This window comes from Canis lupus, chromosome 37, assembly GCF_048164855.1.
Source record: "Canis lupus baileyi chromosome 37, mCanLup2.hap1, whole genome shotgun sequence".
Taxonomy (NCBI): domain Eukaryota; kingdom Metazoa; phylum Chordata; class Mammalia; order Carnivora; family Canidae; genus Canis; species Canis lupus.
In genome coordinates this window covers 3998088-4018698 of record NC_132874.1, presented here as the reverse complement: position 1 = coordinate 4018698, position 20611 = coordinate 3998088, and the positions used below count along the sequence as shown (strand labels likewise).

General features: G+C 45.1%; 2 protein-coding genes across 13 annotated transcripts in view; one reads left to right on the top strand and one right to left on the bottom strand.

Annotated features, from left to right (window-relative positions):
• The window catches only part of ALDH5A1 (aldehyde dehydrogenase 5 family member A1), a 34440-nt gene extending 32381 nt beyond the window's left edge, over nucleotides 1-2059 (top strand). For both annotated transcript variants that reach the window (XM_072813885.1, XM_072813888.1), the window contains exon 12: nucleotides 1750-2059. In XM_072813885.1, the coding sequence (XP_072669986.1) occupies nucleotides 1750-1800 (51 nt within the window). In that variant the 3' untranslated portion in view covers nucleotides 1801-2059. The remainder of the gene's footprint in view (nucleotides 1-1749) is intronic.
• KIAA0319 (KIAA0319 ortholog) overlaps nucleotides 160-20611 on the bottom strand; it is a 100871-nt gene continuing 80419 nt past the window's right edge. For all 11 annotated transcript variants that reach the window (XM_072813873.1, XM_072813870.1, XM_072813878.1 and 8 more), the window contains 9 exons: nucleotides 20420-20568; nucleotides 17521-17672; nucleotides 15524-15662; nucleotides 14612-14771; nucleotides 11332-11474; nucleotides 9543-9665; nucleotides 7932-8022; nucleotides 5840-5931; nucleotides 160-3226 (listed from right to left, as the gene is read on the bottom strand). In XM_072813873.1, the coding sequence (XP_072669974.1) occupies nucleotides 3048-3226; nucleotides 5840-5931; nucleotides 7932-8022; nucleotides 9543-9665; nucleotides 11332-11474; nucleotides 14612-14771; nucleotides 15524-15662; nucleotides 17521-17672; nucleotides 20420-20568 (1228 nt within the window). In that variant the 3' untranslated portion in view covers nucleotides 160-3047. The remainder of the gene's footprint in view (nucleotides 3227-5839; nucleotides 5932-7931; nucleotides 8023-9542; nucleotides 9666-11331; nucleotides 11475-14611; nucleotides 14772-15523; nucleotides 15663-17520; nucleotides 17673-20419; nucleotides 20569-20611) is intronic.

Here is a 20611-nt window from a genome sequence, read left to right as displayed (position 1 = left end):
AGTGGCTCTGTTGGTTAAGTGTCTGCCTTGGGGCCAGGTCAGGATCTCAGGGTACTGGGATCAAGCCTCGCATCAGGCTCCCTGCTCCGCAGGGGGGTCTGCTTCTCCCTCTCCTGCCCCCACCCTGGGCCCCAGAGACTGCTCCACAGACAGCAGAGGTGAGATGCATGGGTTCCATGAAGGCTTTATTAGTGCACACTGAAATACAAACTCCACTGAAGTCTCACAACAGCCTTATGATTTTCCCCAACCATTTGGAAATATGAAAACCATCCCTCGCTCACGGGTCACACAAAACGGGTCACACAAAACAGGTCACTGGCCAGCTTATGGACTCTCACCCAAGGGAAGCGCCTCATGCGAAGAATGAAGTAAACTCCCAGTTACAACTAGGCGTCATAGAAATAGACACCTTTATTTAGACTGGCCACGTCTCATACATGCGGTCCTAGAACGAGGACCCCGTCAGACCTGGGAAATACTTTACAGGATGGGGTCTTGAGTGTCCTGCCTCCAGGCTGGTAGTGACTCCTGCACTGTGCTGTCTTGCTTTCTTCAGTCACACACAGGACCAGCCTCCTAGTACCAGCTCACATCCTCTTGCACTGACTGGAAGGGAATCGTGGGCTGGTTTCTCCATTGGAGCTGCCAGAGCCCCTTCCCTCCATGGGCCCGGGGATATGCTGTGGGACAGCATGAAGGAGATGGTGCTCGTCCACCCCGAGCTGGTCTGCCTGGGACCGCAGGGTACTGAGGAGGGCGGACCGCCGCTGCCTGGTACACATGAGGTTGAGGTCCACCAATAGTTGAGGGAGGCTGAGAAGGCCAGGCACAGCCCAGGGCAGGGGGAAGTGGCACTGTGAAACCCAGGGTGGTGGCGCAGGGTGGGACCCCACAGGAGAGAGAGAGAGGCTTCCCTCTCTGTATTTTGTGTTCCATCCACCATCTGAAGGAATTCCTCTGGGTCACAGGAACAGACAATCCAAAAGCCCCCCCCTCGCCCCGAGAATTTGCTGTCCAATGGTTGAGGGTGGGAGATCTTTGGGTAGTAGAGGAGGAGGGTGGAAAGCATTGGCTTTACAGCTTAAAAATTTTGCATTCAGTTACCAGATCTACTGACCTTGTGCAAATTGCTTAATTAACCTCTCTGAGATGTCAGATGGCTATCTGCAACATGAGAATAATAACATCTATTTTTCTAGGTTGACTGTACAGACCAGCTGGGTATATAGAACACATGTATCATGCACATAAAACACTTAACAAACGTTTGCTCCCTTCTTTCTCACTGCACTCTACTGACCTCATATTTGGGCTGCATTCCTCGAAGCCAAGATTTCTGTTTGTACACAAAGTAACATAACTCTGTTTGCTAGATATGCTAGATATCGTTTATCAAGATAAATATTGGTGTAAAAACCATCACATCTTCCTTCTAACATCACAGATAGTATATTGAACTCACTAGCAATACAGAAAGTAGAGACAGAAGCAGAGAAATTATTTTTTAAAATAAAATTAGTCTTACATACTTTTTAGTTCAGCTATTCCCCAAAAAGTACAAAAATTAAATACATGATGATCTCACAAGGATGAATGTGACCAGAGAGAACAAAAGCATCTGAAAGCTTAGTTTTTGTTTTTGTTTTTTTAAGGACCCACCACAGGAGCTATTTTTCCCACTTGTTGCTGTCCTGAGGGAACTCATTAAATGAAAATCTAATTAGTTTTCATTTAAATGAATCTTAGCTTCACAGGAACTTGTGCACCAGGATACTCTTCAGGTATGTTCATGCCTGAGGCCACAACACTGATTCTGTGATGCACCCCACCTCTATTCTAATCTTCCTGAAGAATGCCAAGGGGACCTCCCAGGCCACAGCCTCGAGACTATGGGTGGATACAGAACTACCACAAGCCAGCCACCTTCTCAGGCTATAGTTCACTCCAGTTCACTGCTCTGGGGGGCTATATGCTTGATGTTTTTTTTTTTCCCCATATATTTAAAATAAGATTTTGTAGAAAAAAATGGTTAAATAAACATAACTTTAAACATGAATGTCTACGTCAATTTGTTATTGTGGGAAGTATCTGTAGGGGCCAATTATCATGAGCATACCATCCTCATTAAGACGGACTTCATTTCAGAGTTTGGGAATCTATACAAAGTCACCGAGTCATTATCACGATCTATGGCAATCCAAATGCATGGCCTATGTACATACTCAACCAAATGTTCCATGAGTTAATAAATCACTTTTATCACGTGTAATGTAAATTGGGGCTAGGAAAGGGCTCATAGTAGTTTTCCTACGACAAAGAAAAGGCAAAGAATGTTAACATACTTTCTTCAACTGTCAACTTACAGGTCATTAATCTCCCCCCTCCCTTTCTATAGCCTCTGGTTCTCATAATATAATTTTTATTTAGCTCTCCGACTTCCAGGAGCTGCTGTCCACAAAGGGCACAGAAATAGTGGTTGGCCATAGCAAGGGATTAACGTAGCGAGGGGCCTTTGTATGGGTGTCTCAGTTGGCACAGAAAACTTGCCACACAGAAGACAACCCACATGTCAGATGAACTACTTTAGAATATACAGCCACATGACTATATGGGTCCTACCAGAGAAACAGCATTCAGAAAGTCGTCCTCAAAGGCAGTCACAGCTCCTAAGAGAAATCAGCCCTCTTTAAATTAATATTTAACTTACCTAAAGGTCTGCAGAGAGAAACAGGTGTTAGTCTTTAATATAGGTAATATACTGAGCCAGCTACAAAACACAAAACTCTTTTAAGTATATAACTAGTATCTTTCCCAACCTTTATCCCTATTAACAAGCATCTCTGTTAAGAGCAATGTTTCTATTTTGTTTCATGTCTCCAACACCCTGAGAAAACAGATCTTCTAAACACAGGGACACATCCACCCGGTGTGCAAAGACATCGATGTGCTAATGTAACAACAGTTCTGTGTTTTAACTCCCTGTGTTTTAACTAGTCCTGGGTTAAACGATCCCATGGGTGGTCTTCAGGTTTACAACTGCTCCATTATCTGTCCTTTGAGCAACAGCTGAAGGAAGCTCCGTTTCTGAGGGAGCCATTCATAGAAACTTTTGGATTCTCTCTTTCCATTCTTTCTCGGCTGAAGATTGTGTCCTGGTCACTGTCAAACTCAGACTCAGAAACCATCAAGCTGGAGTTGTGCTCTGTGCTTCGGTGTTTGATACCTAGGGAGAAGCAGACAGATGCATCTTGGGGGAGATGGCCTTTTCATTCTCCACTATCATTCTGGTTGTAGGTCCCATGTACCGGTTGTGTGCTCTCTCTTCAAAGCATCACTCACAACACAGCAAGCATTGGGGGTCCTGGTGAGCATTACTAGGAGCTTTGGAGTCGCCTCCGATCTGAGGCCCAAGCTTTGACACTTACCAGCTTGCTGTGTGATGCTGGACAAGATGCCTAACCTCTCTGGGCTTTCAGTCTCATCAGCCATTAAAAACTGGGAGGTAACAAAGCATTTCTTTCATGGGTTTATGGTGAGGATTTAGTGAAACACTACACGTGAAGCCACTGCCCAGTATTTAGCACTCAGTAAGCACTCGCTAAATGAAAATTCTTATGATTTTACTATTTGGTTCAATCAAAATATTGTGGGAAGGAATGCGTGATTGCTGGTGGTCAAAACAAGAGACAGAACTGGTATAAGATATGATCCCTGCTCTGAGAATTTATTGTGTCTAGCTAAGGGTTTAAGGCAAAGATTCATGAGAAGATGATTCAAAACAGGCAAGAAATTTTTTAAAATAAATTTTTTAAAATTTTATTTATTCATGAGAAACACACACACACATACACAGAGAGAGAGAGAGAGAGAGAGAGAGAGGCAGAGACACAGGCAGAGGGAGAAGCAGGCTCCATGCAGGGAGCCCAGTGTGGGACTCGATCCCGGGACTCCAGGATCACGCCCTGAGCCAAAGGCAGACACTTAACTGCTGAGCCACTCAGGCGTCCCTTTAAAATAAATCTTAACAGGAATCCAGAACAGATAAGCACACACTGATCAGTCAGTATTATTTCAGCGATATTTCACACAGGATGGGATTTGGACAGCAGGAGAAGGAAAGGCGTGTAGTGTGTAGAGAGGTACCAGTCATTGGGAGAAGCAGATGGCCTGGCCCAACCTGCCATGGGCACTCACCAGCTCCGTCACTCAGGCAAGTGGCTAAGCTTTTCTGTGTCTCAGTTTCCTCTTCTGTGAAATGGGGAGAATCAGAGTATATATCTCACAGAGCTGTTGGTCTCACTGGAATTAAATGGGTGACATGCCTGGAACAGGATGTAGTACATATGAGCCAGTAAGACCTGTTAAGAGTTACTCTCAGAGGCCACCTGAGTGGCTCAGCAGTTGAGCATCTGCCTTCAGCTCAGGTCATGATCCTGGGGTCCTGGGATGGAGTCCCTCATCAGGCACCCTGCAAGGGGTCTGCTTTTCCCTCTGCCTATGTCTCTGCCCTTCTCTGTGTGTCTCTCATAAATAAATAAAATCTTTAAAAAACAAAACAAAACAAAAAGTTACTCTCAGGTAACTACTCTGAGGTTAGAAGGGTCTGAAGGGGGTAGTGAGAATGTTGGGGAGAGGCAACGAGACTAAGTGAGAGGGTGGGTGGAGTGTGAACAAGGCACTGACACCAAGGTTTAGAGCCTGGTAATAAGAAGAATGAGGGTTCTCGGAATAGAGACAGGGATGAAGGACGAGTGTACCATAGGAGGAAGGTGGGTGACATAATGCAACTTGAAAGCACTTTGAGCTCTTAGGTCTAGAGCTGCTTTATAAACCTGATATGAGATGATGTAAATGGTGAGCACACATACATTTATTATATTACTCTCACTTCCATGTCCTGTGAAACCCTCCCTGCCAGAGCCCCCATCAGTCAGCCCCGTGGGGTCTCGTGCTCAGCCAGGCGCCATCTGGGCCTCGGCAGATCTCCCTGCGCACTGCTCTGACTGCCTCTTCTGGCCAGTCATCCTGGGGAGGCAGGTACTGGCCTTCCTTGTCCCCATCTCTGGGGCTTCGTCACTGTCAGAACATAGGGCAGGCACTCAGCATTTACTGTGGACATTTTGCATCTCACAGCTTTGAGAGTGCTATGTCCCCCTGTGAGAATTTAGTGATAAACTCAGAATTATGAAGAACCCATACAAATGAGTGCTGAGCAGCCTCAGAGGGCCAGGGTAGGTTTACTGCATCTCTAAGAGTTACTGAGGGAGAGTCAGAAAGTTCTCTGAGATGGGCCAGAGTTACTTCTAAACATAGAGCTCTGCTCACTTTGTGAAGACTGTCATCAGTTTTCTGTAAAAGCTTTGTGTTCATCTGCATATAGCTAATCAGCTAATGGAAATGCTTGATGTTAAAGTCCACGTGTTATTCTGCTGCATTCTGGTGGAGCAGACCTGCAGGACATGGTGTTCAGAGATGAGCTGCTGTGGATTGGCCTACACGCTCCACACCCCACACTCCAACGAGGAGAGACAAACCTGTTTGAAAAGCAGTCTGCCTGCAGTCATTCAGCTGACAGCAGGTATTTTATATCCCTCACCTGTGAAAGCCTCAAAGTGCTTCACCAAAATCTCATGAAATTCAGAATACAACTATGCCCCCCACCGCAGATCCTTGGGACAGGTAAAGGCTTTTCTTCCCAGAAGCCCAGACTCACTCCTCCTTCCCTATGAGAGTGCTGGCTCCAGCCCGTTCTCCCATCACCCAAGGTAAGGCTCAGGCAAACGCCTGGACCCAGTCATTTAAAGGCAGCAGGTAAGCATCCTGAAGACCACCTTACCAAATTTCGGCCTCAACTCCATTCTTTCCTGGTCATCTATGTTATCCAGGATGGTATACTTGGTTTTCTTTCTTATTTTAGTCCTTTTTCGTCTGAAAGGAACAAGAAAAAGCTCAACTCAGATTTTCAGAGGGGACTGGGACCCAGGAATTAAAACACTAAGGGGAATGGTTTGCCTTTAGAATGGGAGGGTTGGCACTTCTACGAATGATGTGCACACAGCCAGGTTGGGTTCAGTGGAACAGAGGTGCACCACGCATCTTGAAGAAACACAGAAGCAGGACAGCCATACATACCAGCAACGCCCACCTAGCTGAAGGCTCTCAGCTAAGCCTGGGCTAGGGCCCAGGGCCCTTGAGAGCAATCCTCTCGCTACCTGTGTGTTGGCACAGTGAGCTTTCTCCTTGAGTAATTCCTTACTCAGAAACACATTTTCCGCTGAACCTATACTGCCCTAGAATGTCCAAAGATGCAAAGAGGATGTAAGCTAGCAACCAGGAAAAAAAAAAAAAAACAACAGAAATATAACAGATTCCCAACATTAACTGGCAACCACCCAGGATTTCATTTTTTTTACAGCATGTGAAAACTGGGCTGGTCCTTGGTATGTCATCTTGAGCTTCAGGGAATTATTTGGAGATGTGCATCCAAGCCATGGGAAGGTTACATTGAGGACCGTTTCACAGCACTGAAACTGTTTCTTGACAGGCTGGTGACCAAGAACATGGGCCTCTGATCCCTGATTTAGTGCTTACTAACCGGGTGATGCTGAGATCATCTTTTGACATTTCTGTGACTCTATGTTCCCACCTATAAAATGGGAGTAAAAACAGTCCCTTTTTATATGGTTGGTGGGAGGACTGAACAATATTTATAAAGCACTGAGAGCCATTCGTCACAATGGCAAATATTTAATATTATTTATTAACACTTAAAATAGTCACAGTCAACCACTCTCTTCAGCATCACCATCATCTGCTTGATACACATGTCACAAAACAGCAGAATGTGTATTTTTAAAGTTTTCATTTATTTTTGTTTTTTGCAGAACTTTTTAAAGCCAAGCATAGCAGGGTGTCCATCATGTATCGTAATTCATCATATCTTCTTTGGAGAGCATTTAGTATTTTGTGTAGGAAGGTGGGCCACCCACACAGTATTCTGAGGACTTGAGAAATCACTGTCTCTACAGATCTCACAGAAGGCCAGGCACAGAGTTCTGGAGGATTCAGACACTGAGGCAGCTCAGAGGTTTCTCAGGTCAGCTCCACAGAAAACGGAAGAAGGAAAAACCTAAAGCAAAACTTCTCTCTCGTGAGTATATGGCCCTGATTAAAGTTCTGCATTTATTAAATAGGATTCAGATGGATTCCACTGTTGCTTCACCAAAAAAATAAAAATCTAAATTTGCATCAGAATGTTCTAGAACTCCTTCCTCTCCTGTGGGCTAGTCAGGCCACTCCAGGAGAGTTGTAGTAACCATCACGTGAGGCTGATAGAATATTAGATTTGATACAGAATCACTAAGCCTTCTAGGGAAGAGGTAAGCTGCATGCATTAAGAAAAGTCAGCCTCTGGATACCTGGGTGGCTCAGTGGTTGAGTGTCTGTCTCTGGCTCAGGTCATGATCTTGGGGTCCGGGAATTGAGTCCCACATCGGGCTCCCTGCAGGGTGCCTGCTTCTCCCTCTGCCTATGTCTCTACTCTCTCTGTGTCTCTCATGAATAAATAAATAAAATCTTTAAAAAGAAAAAAAAGAAAAAGCTGCCTCTGGTATTATTCCATTTATCTAGGCACACATGCCTTGTGAAGAGAGTACATTATAAAGGGTTTTTTTTAAGTAGGCTCTACACTCAACACAGGGCTTGAACTCACGACCCTGAGATCAAGAACTGCATGTTCCACCCACTGAGTCAGCCAGGCAGGCACCCCCCATAAAGGAGTTTCAAAGTCTAGTTTATCTTCATATAAAAGTGATTGTCAGATGGCTCAGCAGCTTCACACACCCAAGCAAAAGCTACTACAGCTATCGAGTCCCATTTCCTGACGTGTCTTTATTTCAAGTAAATAAATAAGCAAGCAGGACTGGTACCTCTTGCAGCAGTAGATGCACAGCCAGAGCAAGCCCCCCATCAGCACTAGGAGAGTGAGAGCCAACGCTGTCACATAGAAGATACTCCACTCTGAAAAACAAGAAAATGGGAGTGGACATGGTTACATACTACTCGAGAAACAACTTTATTTCAGTGATTCAGAGTATTTTTGAGTTCTGACAAGCAAAGGCCACCTGGGGCGTTTGCTGATCATGCCTCATGGGGCTGGTAGTGAGCATAAGCAAGGTAAAATACAAATAAATCAAGAACTTAAAAGCACCCTACTTTTGTTCACTTGGCCCAGGAACCTCATGAGGTATAGTTCATGCTGACTTAAGGACAGAATGATCAAAAACAAATTAATTAAAAAGTAGTGCTATATTGGGCAGCCCCGGTAGCCCAGCGGTTTAGCGCCGCCTTTGGCCTGGGGTGTGATCCTGGAGACCTGGGATCGAGTTGCACTTCCGGCTCCCTGCAGGGAGCCTGCTTCTCCCTCCCTCTCTCTCTCTCTCTCTCTCTCTCTCTCAATCTGTCATGAATAAATAAATAAAATCTTAAAGAAAAAAAGTAGTGCTATAAACAGCCATGTGTGACACATCAAAATATTCATTTTATAATCACAAGAAACAACACTAATCCCCAAAATAGTTCTGGCTGAGTTTTATTTATTTTATGTATTTATTTATGTATTTATTTATGTATTTATTTATTTATTTTAAATTTATGATAGTCACACAGAGAGAGAGAGAGGCAGAGACATACGCAGAGGGAGAAGCAGGCTCCATGCACCGGGAGCCTGACGTGGGATTCAATCCTGGGTCTCCAGGATCGCACCCTGGGCCAAAGGCAGGCGCCAAACCGCTGCACCACCCAGGGATCCCCCTGGCTGAGTTTTAATAAGGGAAATAAAATATGTGTATGGCTGCCTATGACAAAAGGCCACTTTTCAGAGAGCCAGGTGGTAATTCAGAACCCACCTGACCTATATTCCCTTCTATGTCCTTGCAGAAATCCAGTGTAAAAAGCCACTGCAATGGCAATTCAGGACAGAGAAACCAAGGGACACAGGCTTACCTCTATCCCATGTTATATGTGCTCCTTGGAATAATGATCCAAGGGCTGGCTATTTTCAATTCCTCAGCCAACTAAGTCCATCTGGGTCCCAAGGCAACAAAATTACCCTTGGAAATAGACGGTTCTGGGAAATTTCCTTCCCAGAAGAGATATGAGAACATCCACTAGGCCAGCTGAGCAGGTGTTCCAATTCTTAGTGCCTGCTGGACAGACATCCGGGAAGAGTGGGCTAGATTCTCCATTCACCTGTGTCCAGCACAAACCAACCCTCCCAGCAACACCAGAGGCCATCAGCCAACTCTGTTCTGCCAAACTCTATTCCAAGTCTTGTCATGACCTTTTTAGAAGAACCTAAGCACATCTGCACTGGCAGGTGGTGGGAAGAATCTTAACTCCTACTCCTTGGCTTCAGGCAAGGAGAGAGCAAATATGGATGGCAGCAGAGCAGAGCAGGTTCTTCTGGTATTTCAAAATGGTGTGTCCCAGTGCCCCTCACCCATAGCCGCACCCCGCTCCCCACCCCATCTAGGACTTACCACAGTTGCTCTCCCCATCCTGGATGTAACGCTGTATCAGGTTCTCCATCCATAACTGGGAGCACACACAGCGCTTTGTGATGGGGTCACAGTGACCATGGCCAGAGCACTTCAGAAGGCAGCCTGCAGAGGCGGGCAGAAGGAGGGGATCCTGGCTTCCACCTACTGTGGATTTTTGTTAGCACAAGCCCCGAGTAGATGCGCCTTGCTGAGTCAACAGCCTCTTATGGTATGGAGGGGTTCCAGGGAGTTTCTCTCATCAGAAAGTAAATGGCAGAAAAAAGCCAATCCATACCAGGTAACAAATGCCTTAAAAATGTAGCCAACACATTGTACCCTCTGGTCTAACAGATAAATTCTAAGAATTTATTCAGGGAAAGTAATTGGGGATATGCATAAAGATTTGTCTACAATTACAGCATTATTTAAAATCAACCTTAAAGTCCTTGAGTGGAGGACTGGTTGAACATATCCAGGATGGAGGACTATGCAGCCATAAATATCTTATTGAGGAAGAAATCATACAAGATTGTATAAAATGATAATAGGATTTGAAGTTAAAAAGCAGATTAAAGATATTTATCCAATTATCCTGATGGTATCACATGTTTCCAGACATGGAGGAAGTGGAAGGAAATACATGAGAATATTAACAAAAGTTAAGTTCGGATGGTGGGGATTCTAGGCTCAAGAATCGAGAGGATTGTTTTCAGTTTTTTGCCTTTCTGGATATTTCACATTTCCTACAATAAATAAGACATTACTTTCATAGCTAGAAAAAAAGAGATTATTAAAAAAAAATAAGTTAGTGCATGTTAGCAGTGAGGATGTCAGCTGTGGGCAGACATCTCTCTGAAACAAGCTGAGCTGTACTACCCAACAGTGTTGTGACCCTTGTAATGCTCCCAGTCCTCAGCACCTGCTGGAATGCCCATGTCAATGTCATGGTCCTCATAAGGTAGTAACAGAGAACCAGAACAAAGACCACACTTCAACCACACTCATGATTCAGTTTGGGGCCAAGACTGAGCAGCAAGGAAGGGGCAGAGATGGAGGTACAATGGAAAGCACACAGAAGCCACCCTACATTTCTAGTAGTCTATGAAGCACCACCATCACACCACTTCGATGTCCAACATAAAAAATTATATGAACACAGTTTTTCTGGCCCATAATACTTATTTGTCTTTAAAACGTTCTGGCAGCTTCCATGGGAAAATTCTGATAATGACCATTATTTGGAGTACAGTTTTAAAAACCAACCCATAACTGCCATTGCTCTTGCTTTCCTCAGAGACAAAGAGCAGTTGGCTAGTATGCTGGAGGAAGCCCACTGTAGAAATAAATGCAAAACAAGTCTCTGGAAACTAATGTGAAAATGTTCACATGTCACTCCTCTCTCCATGCCTGTAAAACTTAGCCATGACCGGCAAGGCTGATTCTGATTCTTCTGGAATATTCCCAGAGGAACCATTCCACAGGCATATTCTTAGAAGAATTAAGTTCAATATTAATTTATAAATAGAAACATATTGGGACTCCATTCCCAGTCCATCCAAAAAGACTATGTGACCTCACATCTGTCCTGTCAGATGTGCAAATAGATCTTATTTCACCTCTTCCAAAAAATCTGTCATTTTAACCTCAGTGGGTATTTAGGTTTCTGTAAGGTTCTCAATGCATTTAATTTGATGGGATGTTTTGCTCAGTGCTAGCCAATTCTGAATAGATAGCAAAGATTTATATGACTTGGACCCTAAAAGAAAGGACATTCCCACAGGAAATATACCTGCTGTGTCAATCCTCAAGACTTTGAAGAGCAAGAAATCAGCCTTCTCCTTTGCGAGTTGCCTGTGCAGATTTTGGACCACGTCAGCAGCTTTGAGAACCTTGAAAGGTGGCCCACTCTGTACATAAAACACAATCACGGTGCTGCAGAGGAGACAAGGAGAGAGGACAGCTGCGTGGTCAGGCAGTGACCAACAACACATCCATGCCAACCATCTGACCTGTGGTTTGGCAAGGACACGGGGGCATATCTTGTGGGCCAAAGAATGAATCCATTTCTATTCACAAATAAAGGCTCCTCAGTCCCAGAGAGCTATCTATTCACCTGAAGACAGAAAGACCTTTAGGTTAAGAGAAATAACATGCCTGTGTGTGCAAACAGAACTCAGCCATACACAGGACTATACCTTTACTTTGTATCTTTTTATTGAAATATAATTTACTTACATTGAAATTCACCCTTCTAAACTGCATCACTCAGTGGCTTTTGGTGTATTTGCTAAGTTGTGCAACCATCACCACCACCTGGCTCCAGATCACTGTCATCACCTCAAGAAGGCACCCTGTGCCCATTCCAAAATCACTCTTCATTCTCTCCTCTCCAGCCCCTGGCAACAACTAACCTACTTTCTGCTTCTCCTGATTTGACTGTGTGTTTGATATAAATGAAATACACAGGGACACCTGGGTGGCTGGGTTAAGCATCTGACCTCGGCTCAGGTCATGATCCCAGGGTCCTCGGATCCAGCTCTACATTGAGCTCCCTGCCCAGCGGGGAGGGATTCCCCTCCATATTCCTCTGCCCACTGGTGTGCTCACTCTCTCTCAAATAAATAAAATCTTAAAAATATATATATACATATATATATACATGAGACATTTTGTGTCTTGTTTCTTTCACCTTTGCATGCTGTGTGTTCAAAGTTTATCCACTTTGTACTATCACTACTTCCTCCCCTTTTACTGCCAAATCATACTCTATTGAATGGACATACCTCATTGAATTTATCCATTCATCAAGTGATGACATTTCGATCATATCCACTTTTTGGCTGTACATATAATGCCACTATAAATGTATCTGTGCAAGTTTCTGTAAATATATATTTATCATTTCTCTTGAGTATGTACCTAGGAGTGGAATTACTGGGTCATATGGTAACTCTGTTAAGCGTTCTGAGGAGCTACTAACCTGTTTTCCACACCGGCTGTCTATTTTACATGCTCATCAGCAATGCAGAGTGTTCCAATTTTTCCAGGTACTCACCAATGCTTGTTATGGTCTGTCTTTTGGATTACAGCCATCCTAGTGGGTGTGAAATGGTACCTCAAAGGGGTTTTGATTTGTACTTCCAACTGCTCATGATGTTGAGTACCTTCTCATATACTTATTAGCCACAGGTATGTCTTCTTTGGGGACATTTCTATTCAAATCTGTATTCATTTTCAAAGTAGCCATTAAAAGTACCATAAACTGGGTGGCTTGTAACAGAAATTTATTCTCTTAACAGTTCCGGAGGCCAGAAGCTCAAAATCGAGGTGTTGTCAGGGCCATCCGGTCTCCAAAGGTGGTAGAGGAAATCACGTTCCACTCCCTTATCTTGGCTCTGAGCAGAGACACATCAATCCAATCTCTGCCTTCATTGTCACATGGTGATCTCCTTGTGTGTCTGTCTCTGTGTCTCTTCTCTTGTTACAAGGACACAGTCACACTGGATGGAGTGTGACTCCACCCTACAGCAGTATGGCCTTATCTCAACTATTTCCATCCTTAAAAATCCTATTTCCAAATAAAGTCACATAGTTACTAGGGGTTAGGACATAAATGTATCTTTTGAGGGGACATAACTCAATGTACAAGTAAAAGTTTTATTGTGAAAGGCTGCTGGATTTCCTCAAGTGCTTTTTTCTGTGCCTCCTAAGATGATCATGTGGGTTTTGTCCTTTATTAATAGGGTTATTACATTAATTGATTGGCCTACCCTGCATGCTTGTGATAAATTCCACTTTGCCATGGTGTCTACTTCTCTTAATATGTTGCTGGATGCAGTTTCAAAGTATTTTGCTGAGGATTTCTGCTTCTAGATTCATACGGGACATTGGTCAGTAGTTTCCTTTTCTTGGGATGTCTCTGCCTGGTTTTAATATCAGAGTAAAAACTGGCATCCTGCAATGAGTTAGAAAATGTTCCCTCCTTTTCTCTGTTTTGGAAAAACTTGTGGAAGTGGTGGTAGATCTTTATATTTTTGGTAGAATTCACCAGTGAAGCCACCTGATCCTGGGCTCTGTGGGATGTTACTGATTACTGATTCAATCTCTTCACTTACCAGAGGTCTGTTAAAATTTTTAATTTCTTCTGCAGTCTGTTGGCATAGTTGTCTCTTTCTAGGATTTTTGTCCATTTCATCCAGGTTAACTAATTTGCTGATATACAATTGCTCATAGAATAATACTTTTAATTTCTCTATGATTGGCACAAATATCCCCTTTCATTCTTGATTTTACTAATTTGAGTCTTCTCTCTTTTTTCTTTTCTCTTTTTCCTTGGTCAGTCTAGCTGAAGATTTATCAAATCTGTTGATTTTTCAAACAAATGCCTTTGGTTTTGTCAATTTTCAGAATTGTTCAGTTCAGTGTTTTATATTTTGTAAGTAAGGGAAATGTGTGATTTGTTTTGAGAGTTCTATAAAAAAATAATTCAAAAAATTTTTAATTTGGTATTTTTCTAAGTAAACTTCAGTTGTCTGGAAAACAAACCTAAACAAAGTAGCTGACAAAAATTGACAAGTGGATTTGCCATGAATGGTAGTTTTTCATTCCCGTATTATTTGTTTCCTCCTACCCTACCCTACGACTCATAGATTGGATAAGAGTTCAAAAATAAAAGCTCAATGAAATAAAGGTCAGATGTTAGCCTCCTGGACTCCCAGAAGACAGCAAAGGTAATCAGTGGTAATCTCTCACACTGAGAGAAGCCTCAGTCCTCGGAATGTGGGGTAGGGATAAATCTGGCTGCGAGACTTCCTCTGTGCCAGCCCCAGACCATTTGCATGCCCTCTGAAGACAGCAGAGCTGTCATCAGTTCCTGCTGATGTTTGCTAACTCCTTCATCTAGAACATTGTGGGTCAACAAACATTTATTGAGGCTTGTAGGAGGGACCTGGAATGATGTTGCCCTTATGGCTGCCCTTTGAGAAGAAGAATATATGAATGTGACATAAATAGGGAATGAGCCCAGGAAATGAAGAGTGCATCATGCTGGACTGGGGTGCAGCTCACACCTGAGATCTGAGTGGGCCTGGATCTTCTGAACCTTAATGTCTGTGTCCAGCACGTTCAGCAGTGCTGCCAGCTGCCTCACAAGGGTGTCCTTCTGCTGCTCTGCCAGCTGCCCCACGCCCACCTGCAGGATCAGCTCCACCAGGCCACTCTTCCTCGGGTCTGGGAAAAGAGAACACATGGGATTTCCCCTTGGGAATCATGCTGGATAACAGGAGGAGTAAGGCCTGAGCAAGAGTTTAAAAAGTTTAAAATGACCCCTGGGTAACTTCTTAGGACTTAGGGAATTTCTTAGGTGTTAGAAGACTCGGACAAATTTTTCCAAAGAGTACAGTGGCTGCTGAGAGTGCTTTTTTCTTGTTTGACCCAAGTCTTGTTGTTCCATCATTTTCCCAGAAGCTAATCAGGGAAACCCAAACAGCCTCAGGGCTACCTGGAAACTGTGGCCGGCACACCCCTCCCCAAGCCTGGAATGAGAATCCGGCCTCTACATGCTGCTCAGCTCTGGGTGCTGCTTGGCCCAGGCCACAAGGGGGTCATGGAGGCCCCTCGCGGCAGCCGCTCCCTCAGTGCTCCAGCACCAGAGCTCCTGCATGCGCTGCACTTTCTGGCAGGAAAACAAAAGTGAAACGAGATTCTTGCTTCCTCATTCAATTCCCCTTCATGAGTTTTGTGGCTGAAATCAGGGAATACATGATGAAGTACAGAGGAAGCCACCAAGGGGTTCTGGACAGGGGCTGAAGCTAGCTGCAGGAGGCATCCCCTCTACCCCACACCCCTCCCCTGTCCCCCCAGAGGTATCCCTCCAGCCCCCCAACCCCAGGGTCACCCTGTCAACTGCAAAGAGCAAGAAAGTTGAGCACCTGGATCACAGACCAGCACACTAACCCAGACATAGAAGCCCCTGAGCGCACCTGGCCGTACTTCCACGGTGGCAGTGTCTGTGTCTGAGGCTCCCTGACGGTCAATAACACGCAGGCGGAATTTGTAGACGCCCTCCACCAGATTGGTAAGCTGCAGGGTGGCGCTGTGGTCAGAGCCATCAATGACATCCTGCAAAATAACATGATTCACAAGTTGATGCTCAGATCCCGACTCTGGCCTTCTGTTGGTCGCAGGCCTCAGTGGCCCATGTGTTTAAAGTACACATGACTGTCTGGTGAGGGCTGAAGAGGAAGAAGGCTGGTGGGTGAGCTGAAGCTGTGGGTAATCCCCAGCAAGTCTTCCATAGAAAGCACCAGGCTCCACAGATTCCTGCAACGGTACTCCTCAAGCTGTGCCTACCAAGGTCCACTGCATACCAAACTGTTCCCTTCCTCCAACAGGGAGGGAAGAACCATTGAAATTAGAGTCAAGCACCCTCTGAAGAGTTTCTGGATCTTATTCTCAAACATAGTTTTACAATAGTCTCATCTTGGGTTTCCTCCTAATGTATCACATTTACCTTTTCAAATGAGCCTGAGTGGGGCTGCTCCTGGTGGCTCCAAGCTCCAAAGAATTAGAGAAGATTCTCAGACACCCCTGTCCCACCCTTGCTAATGGAAGAGGATGGTAGCCAAAGGTAACAAGTGCTCAGCACAGAGAGCTGTTATACTTTGAAGCTAATCTATCATCTGGCTGAAGAGTATTCATTCCAGAGGTACGTCAGAAAGTATAAAGCCGGTTCAGTTCATTCCCTGTGACCACTTCTTTTTGTTTTTTTTCCTAAGATTGATTGATTGATTGATTGATTTGAAAGAGAGAGTTTATTTATTTATTTGAGAGAGAAAGCACACGTGTGCATGTGCTGGGAGGGAGGGGGCCGAGGGAGAGAGAGAGAAGTGGACTCTCTGCTGAGTAGGGAGCCCAACAAGGGGCTTGATCTCACAACCCTGAGATCATGACCTGAGCTGAAATCAAGAGTTAGATGCTTAGCTGACTGAGCCACCTGGGCACCACTCCCCTACTCTCATAACCACATCTCTGGTACTTCTCCAAGAGGATATCCACAACTCTGAAGTCCTTAGCAACAGCAGGAATGAAGATGTACCTAGATTTATAGCCTAAAAGGAGGAGGGACCCAATGGGGAAAAATGTCTGCCAGGAGCTATAACCTTGGGTCTGCCTGGTTTGGTTTAAAGATGAGTTGGTTTACTATGGCCAAGTCACTTCCTACCTCTGCATCTTGCTTCCTGTACTTGTGAAACAGGAATAGCAATCCTTAACCTACTGACCTATCTGGCATGATAAGAGGAAAAGGAAAGAATCCGCTTGGACCAGAACAGGAACAGCAGAGAAGCTGCGGAAAGACTTGGCTTCAAAGTCCCCCCCCACCCCCCCAGGCTATGGTTTCCTGCCCCATCTAAAGTCTGGTTGAGGAAAACATTAGAGAAGACTTCAGCTTTTCTCTAAGAGCAGCCCTTGCCTCCAGCCCACAGAAGAAACCTAGAGGCATGAACATCTTAGAGAACATGGAAAGGAAGACAAGGTCATATGAGAAACGCTGCTAACGGTCTGAATCCTGTGGCCTCTAACGGTCTGAATCCTGTGGCCTCTGAATTCACTTGCTGAAGCCCCAACTCCTAGTGTGACTGACTATGTTTGAAACAGGGCCTGAGAGGAGGTAGTTAAGGTTACCTGAGGTCATAAGGGTGGGGCCCTGATTCCATGGATTCATGTCCTTGAATAAGGAACACCAGAGGGCCCCCCTCCCTCTCTGCCACATGGGGATGCAGTGAGAAGGGAGTCAAAGAGAGAGCTCTGACAGAGAGCCAAGTCATCCGGAGCCTTAATGCAGGACTCACGACCTCCAGAACTGGGAGGAATGTCTGTGTGTCACGGAAGCCGCCCAATCCATGGTATTTCCTTAGAGCAGCCTGAGCAGGCTGACTGTGCAGGAGGGTAAGTGGGACAAGTCTCATCAAGCACTCACCCCAGCAGCTGGGCTCTGGCCGTCCCGGACCCACAGGTAGGACACAACTCCTTGGTCATCAATAGACTTTGAACCGTCCAAAGTAATGCAGTTATTGGGAAGCACAAGCACATGGTGGCCACCAGCCTGGGCTCTGGGAGGACTGTTATTTTCTGAGTCAAATATGGCAAAAATGAAAGCAAAGACATTGATTTAAAATGTTGGTGGCAGAAGTGTGCCATAAAATATCCACCACGGTTCCATCTTGCACATAGGTAGACTTAACATACAAGAGGCATTATTTTCTACCCATAATATAGAGACTTTCTTAAAGTTCTGTTCATGCTTATTTGTAACTTGGCAGCCTGGACACCAGGGATGTTTCTAATAATGTGATGGTTTTTCTCTTTTTGAAAAAGAGAAACAATGATCTTACTTTTATCAGGGTCCAGAAAGTGAAAATATTTTAGTTTAAAATATACTCTGAATCATTATGTACTGGCCCACACTATTTGCCAATAGATATATTTATTTCTACTAGTGTCAAATCTTGCTTAAGTAAATAAAAACTTGAGCCAAAGATAATTAGGCCTTCACTCCTCTGAGTGTTAAACATGCAAGAACAACATAAGAACCATTTCTGGAATCCCTGGGTGGCACAACGGTTTGGCGCCTGCCTTTGGACCAGGGCGTGATCCTGGGGACCTGGGATCGAATCCCATGTCGGGTTCCCAGTGCATGGAGTCTGCTTCTCCCTCTGCCTATGTCTCTGCCTCTCTCTCTCACTGTGTGCCTATCATAAAAAAAAAAAAAAAAAAATAATAATAATAATAATAATAATAATAATAAAAGAACTATTTCTGATACAATTGCCTCAGAGAGAGGGGCCGGGGAGAATGGGGCACAGACCGAGACCATCAGAAGACACAGCCCACTTTAGGGATGAGGCAGCTGTGTGGGAAATCCAGCTTATTCAGGTGGAGCTCTGGAACCCTATTTGATCCCTGGTAAATGCCCCACAAAAACAAGTCAAGCAAAAGTCATGGGGTGAGAATAGTTAGATATTGATCCAAGCAAGGGAGGAATGAGCACCCCGTCAATCACCAACCACCGTTCTCCTGAGAAAAGACCCCAGAGGTTAGAGCAGAGGCAAGTGGTACCATTATGTTAGCAGCGTTTCCACATTGTTCACCACACTCCCTTTCTGGGAGAACCTGGCAGTAAGCAGGCTTACCTGTACACTGTGGACCAGGGAGAGGCTGGGAACCACAGAAACAGACTGGCAATAGACTGAGGCAGCCCAAATACCCTTCCGTGAAAAATGACCATCAGACCCTATGTAGCTCCGAGGGTAGACCTCATGGCAGCTACTCCCTTCTGTGCTTATGTCCCCACAACCTTGAACTCCAGTCAGAATGCAACCGGGCATGCCATCCCCACAAATCTGGTGTGTCCAAGTCAACCTCCCACAAACCTGCTGCTGCTCTTCTGTGGGCGGAGCTCAGAGCAGGGCACCCCCACCCGTCCAGGTGGTGAGGTCGTGTTCCTGAGTCATCGAGACACCTTCTTCCTTCCCTTCAGAACCACACAAAGCCATCAAGTCCTGAGGATTCACCCCTAAGATGTCTTTCTAGTCAATCGTTTCCCCTCTGCCCTCCCTGCTTCTGACTTCTCTTCCCACCAAACCATTACCTTTTTAAAAAATCCAAAACTCTCAGGTAAAATGACATGGTGTTAGGGTTTGCTTTAAAATACTCCAACCAAAATAAAAGAAAATATGAATGGCTAGATGAAACAAGAGTGGCAAACTACTAAGAGCTGTGAAGTTGGGTGATGGGGACATAATGGCTCATTGAGCCTAGTTTCTCTACTTTTAAATATGGTAGACTAGTCCACAAACACTTGAAAACATCCAAATCTATGTCACTTTGCTGCTAAAATGGCTTCAGTTTCTCCCACCCGGCCTGGGGATAAAGTCCCAGCTTCCTGGGCCTGACACATGACCTTCCCTGGGATGAGGCAGCTCAGCCACTCCCCAGCGCTCCCACACTGGCTGGTCTACGGCACTTGACTTTTTCTGTCCAGCATGCTCATTACAGCTGTGTACTTCAACATCATGATCATCTGTCTGTTCATTCATTCATTCGTTTGTTCATTCATTCCAGTACCCAGCATCATGAGTTGCCATGAGCCTAGTGCTGTGACACAGAGGACATAGAAATGTCTGAAGCAAAGGTCTTTGGGCAGCTCCAGCCACAGGGAAAAGACAGAAGGACGAGTCCCTAGTGCAGAGTGGCATGGGACTAGACCACAAGTCAAGAAAGAATATGGAACTTGAAAGGTCTCTGCTCTTCAGTTCCCAAGGAGACGAGAGAGAAAGCACAATGTTGGACATGGGCAGACATGGGTGGACACAGGTCTTTCACTGCCAGTAGTCATAGGAAGAAAAGGCAGCCCCTAGACAGTACGCTCAACAACAAAAAAAGGAAATGCTGTTTCTTTGTGGAAGGAGACAGAACAGCAAATGTGGACACAGCAAGAATGGCTTTTTCTTTTTTTTTTTTTTTTTTTATTTTTTTTTAAAATTTTTTTTTTTAGTTTTTATTTATTTATGATAGTCACAGAGAGAGAGAAAGAGAGGCAAAGACATAGGCAGAGGGAGAAGCAGGCTCCATGTACCGGGAGCCCGACGTGGGATTCGATCCCGGGTCTCCAGGATCACGCCCTGGGCCCAAGGCAGGCGCCAAACCGCTGCGCCACCCAGGGATCCCAAGAATGGCTTTTTCTTGGCCAACCTGAGTCCAGGGTCTACTGTGGACAGATAAACACCAGTATTTCTGAATAATCGTGGTGTGGCCTAGGGCCCTGTGAGACGGAAAGCAGAAGGAGCCCCACCTCCCTCCGCCATGCCAGGACTCACCCTTCCTCACCACCACGGTGAGGGTGGCTGTGCTGCTCAGCCCCTGCCGGTCTGTCACTGTCAGTTGGAAGTGGTGGGTACCCACCTGGAGCCCGCTTACGGTGGCTATAGCTCTGTCTGTATTTTCCATCTCCACTGTGCTGGGGCCTCTGAAAAACAGGGACGTGAATAACAAAAGGCGTGGGCACGGTA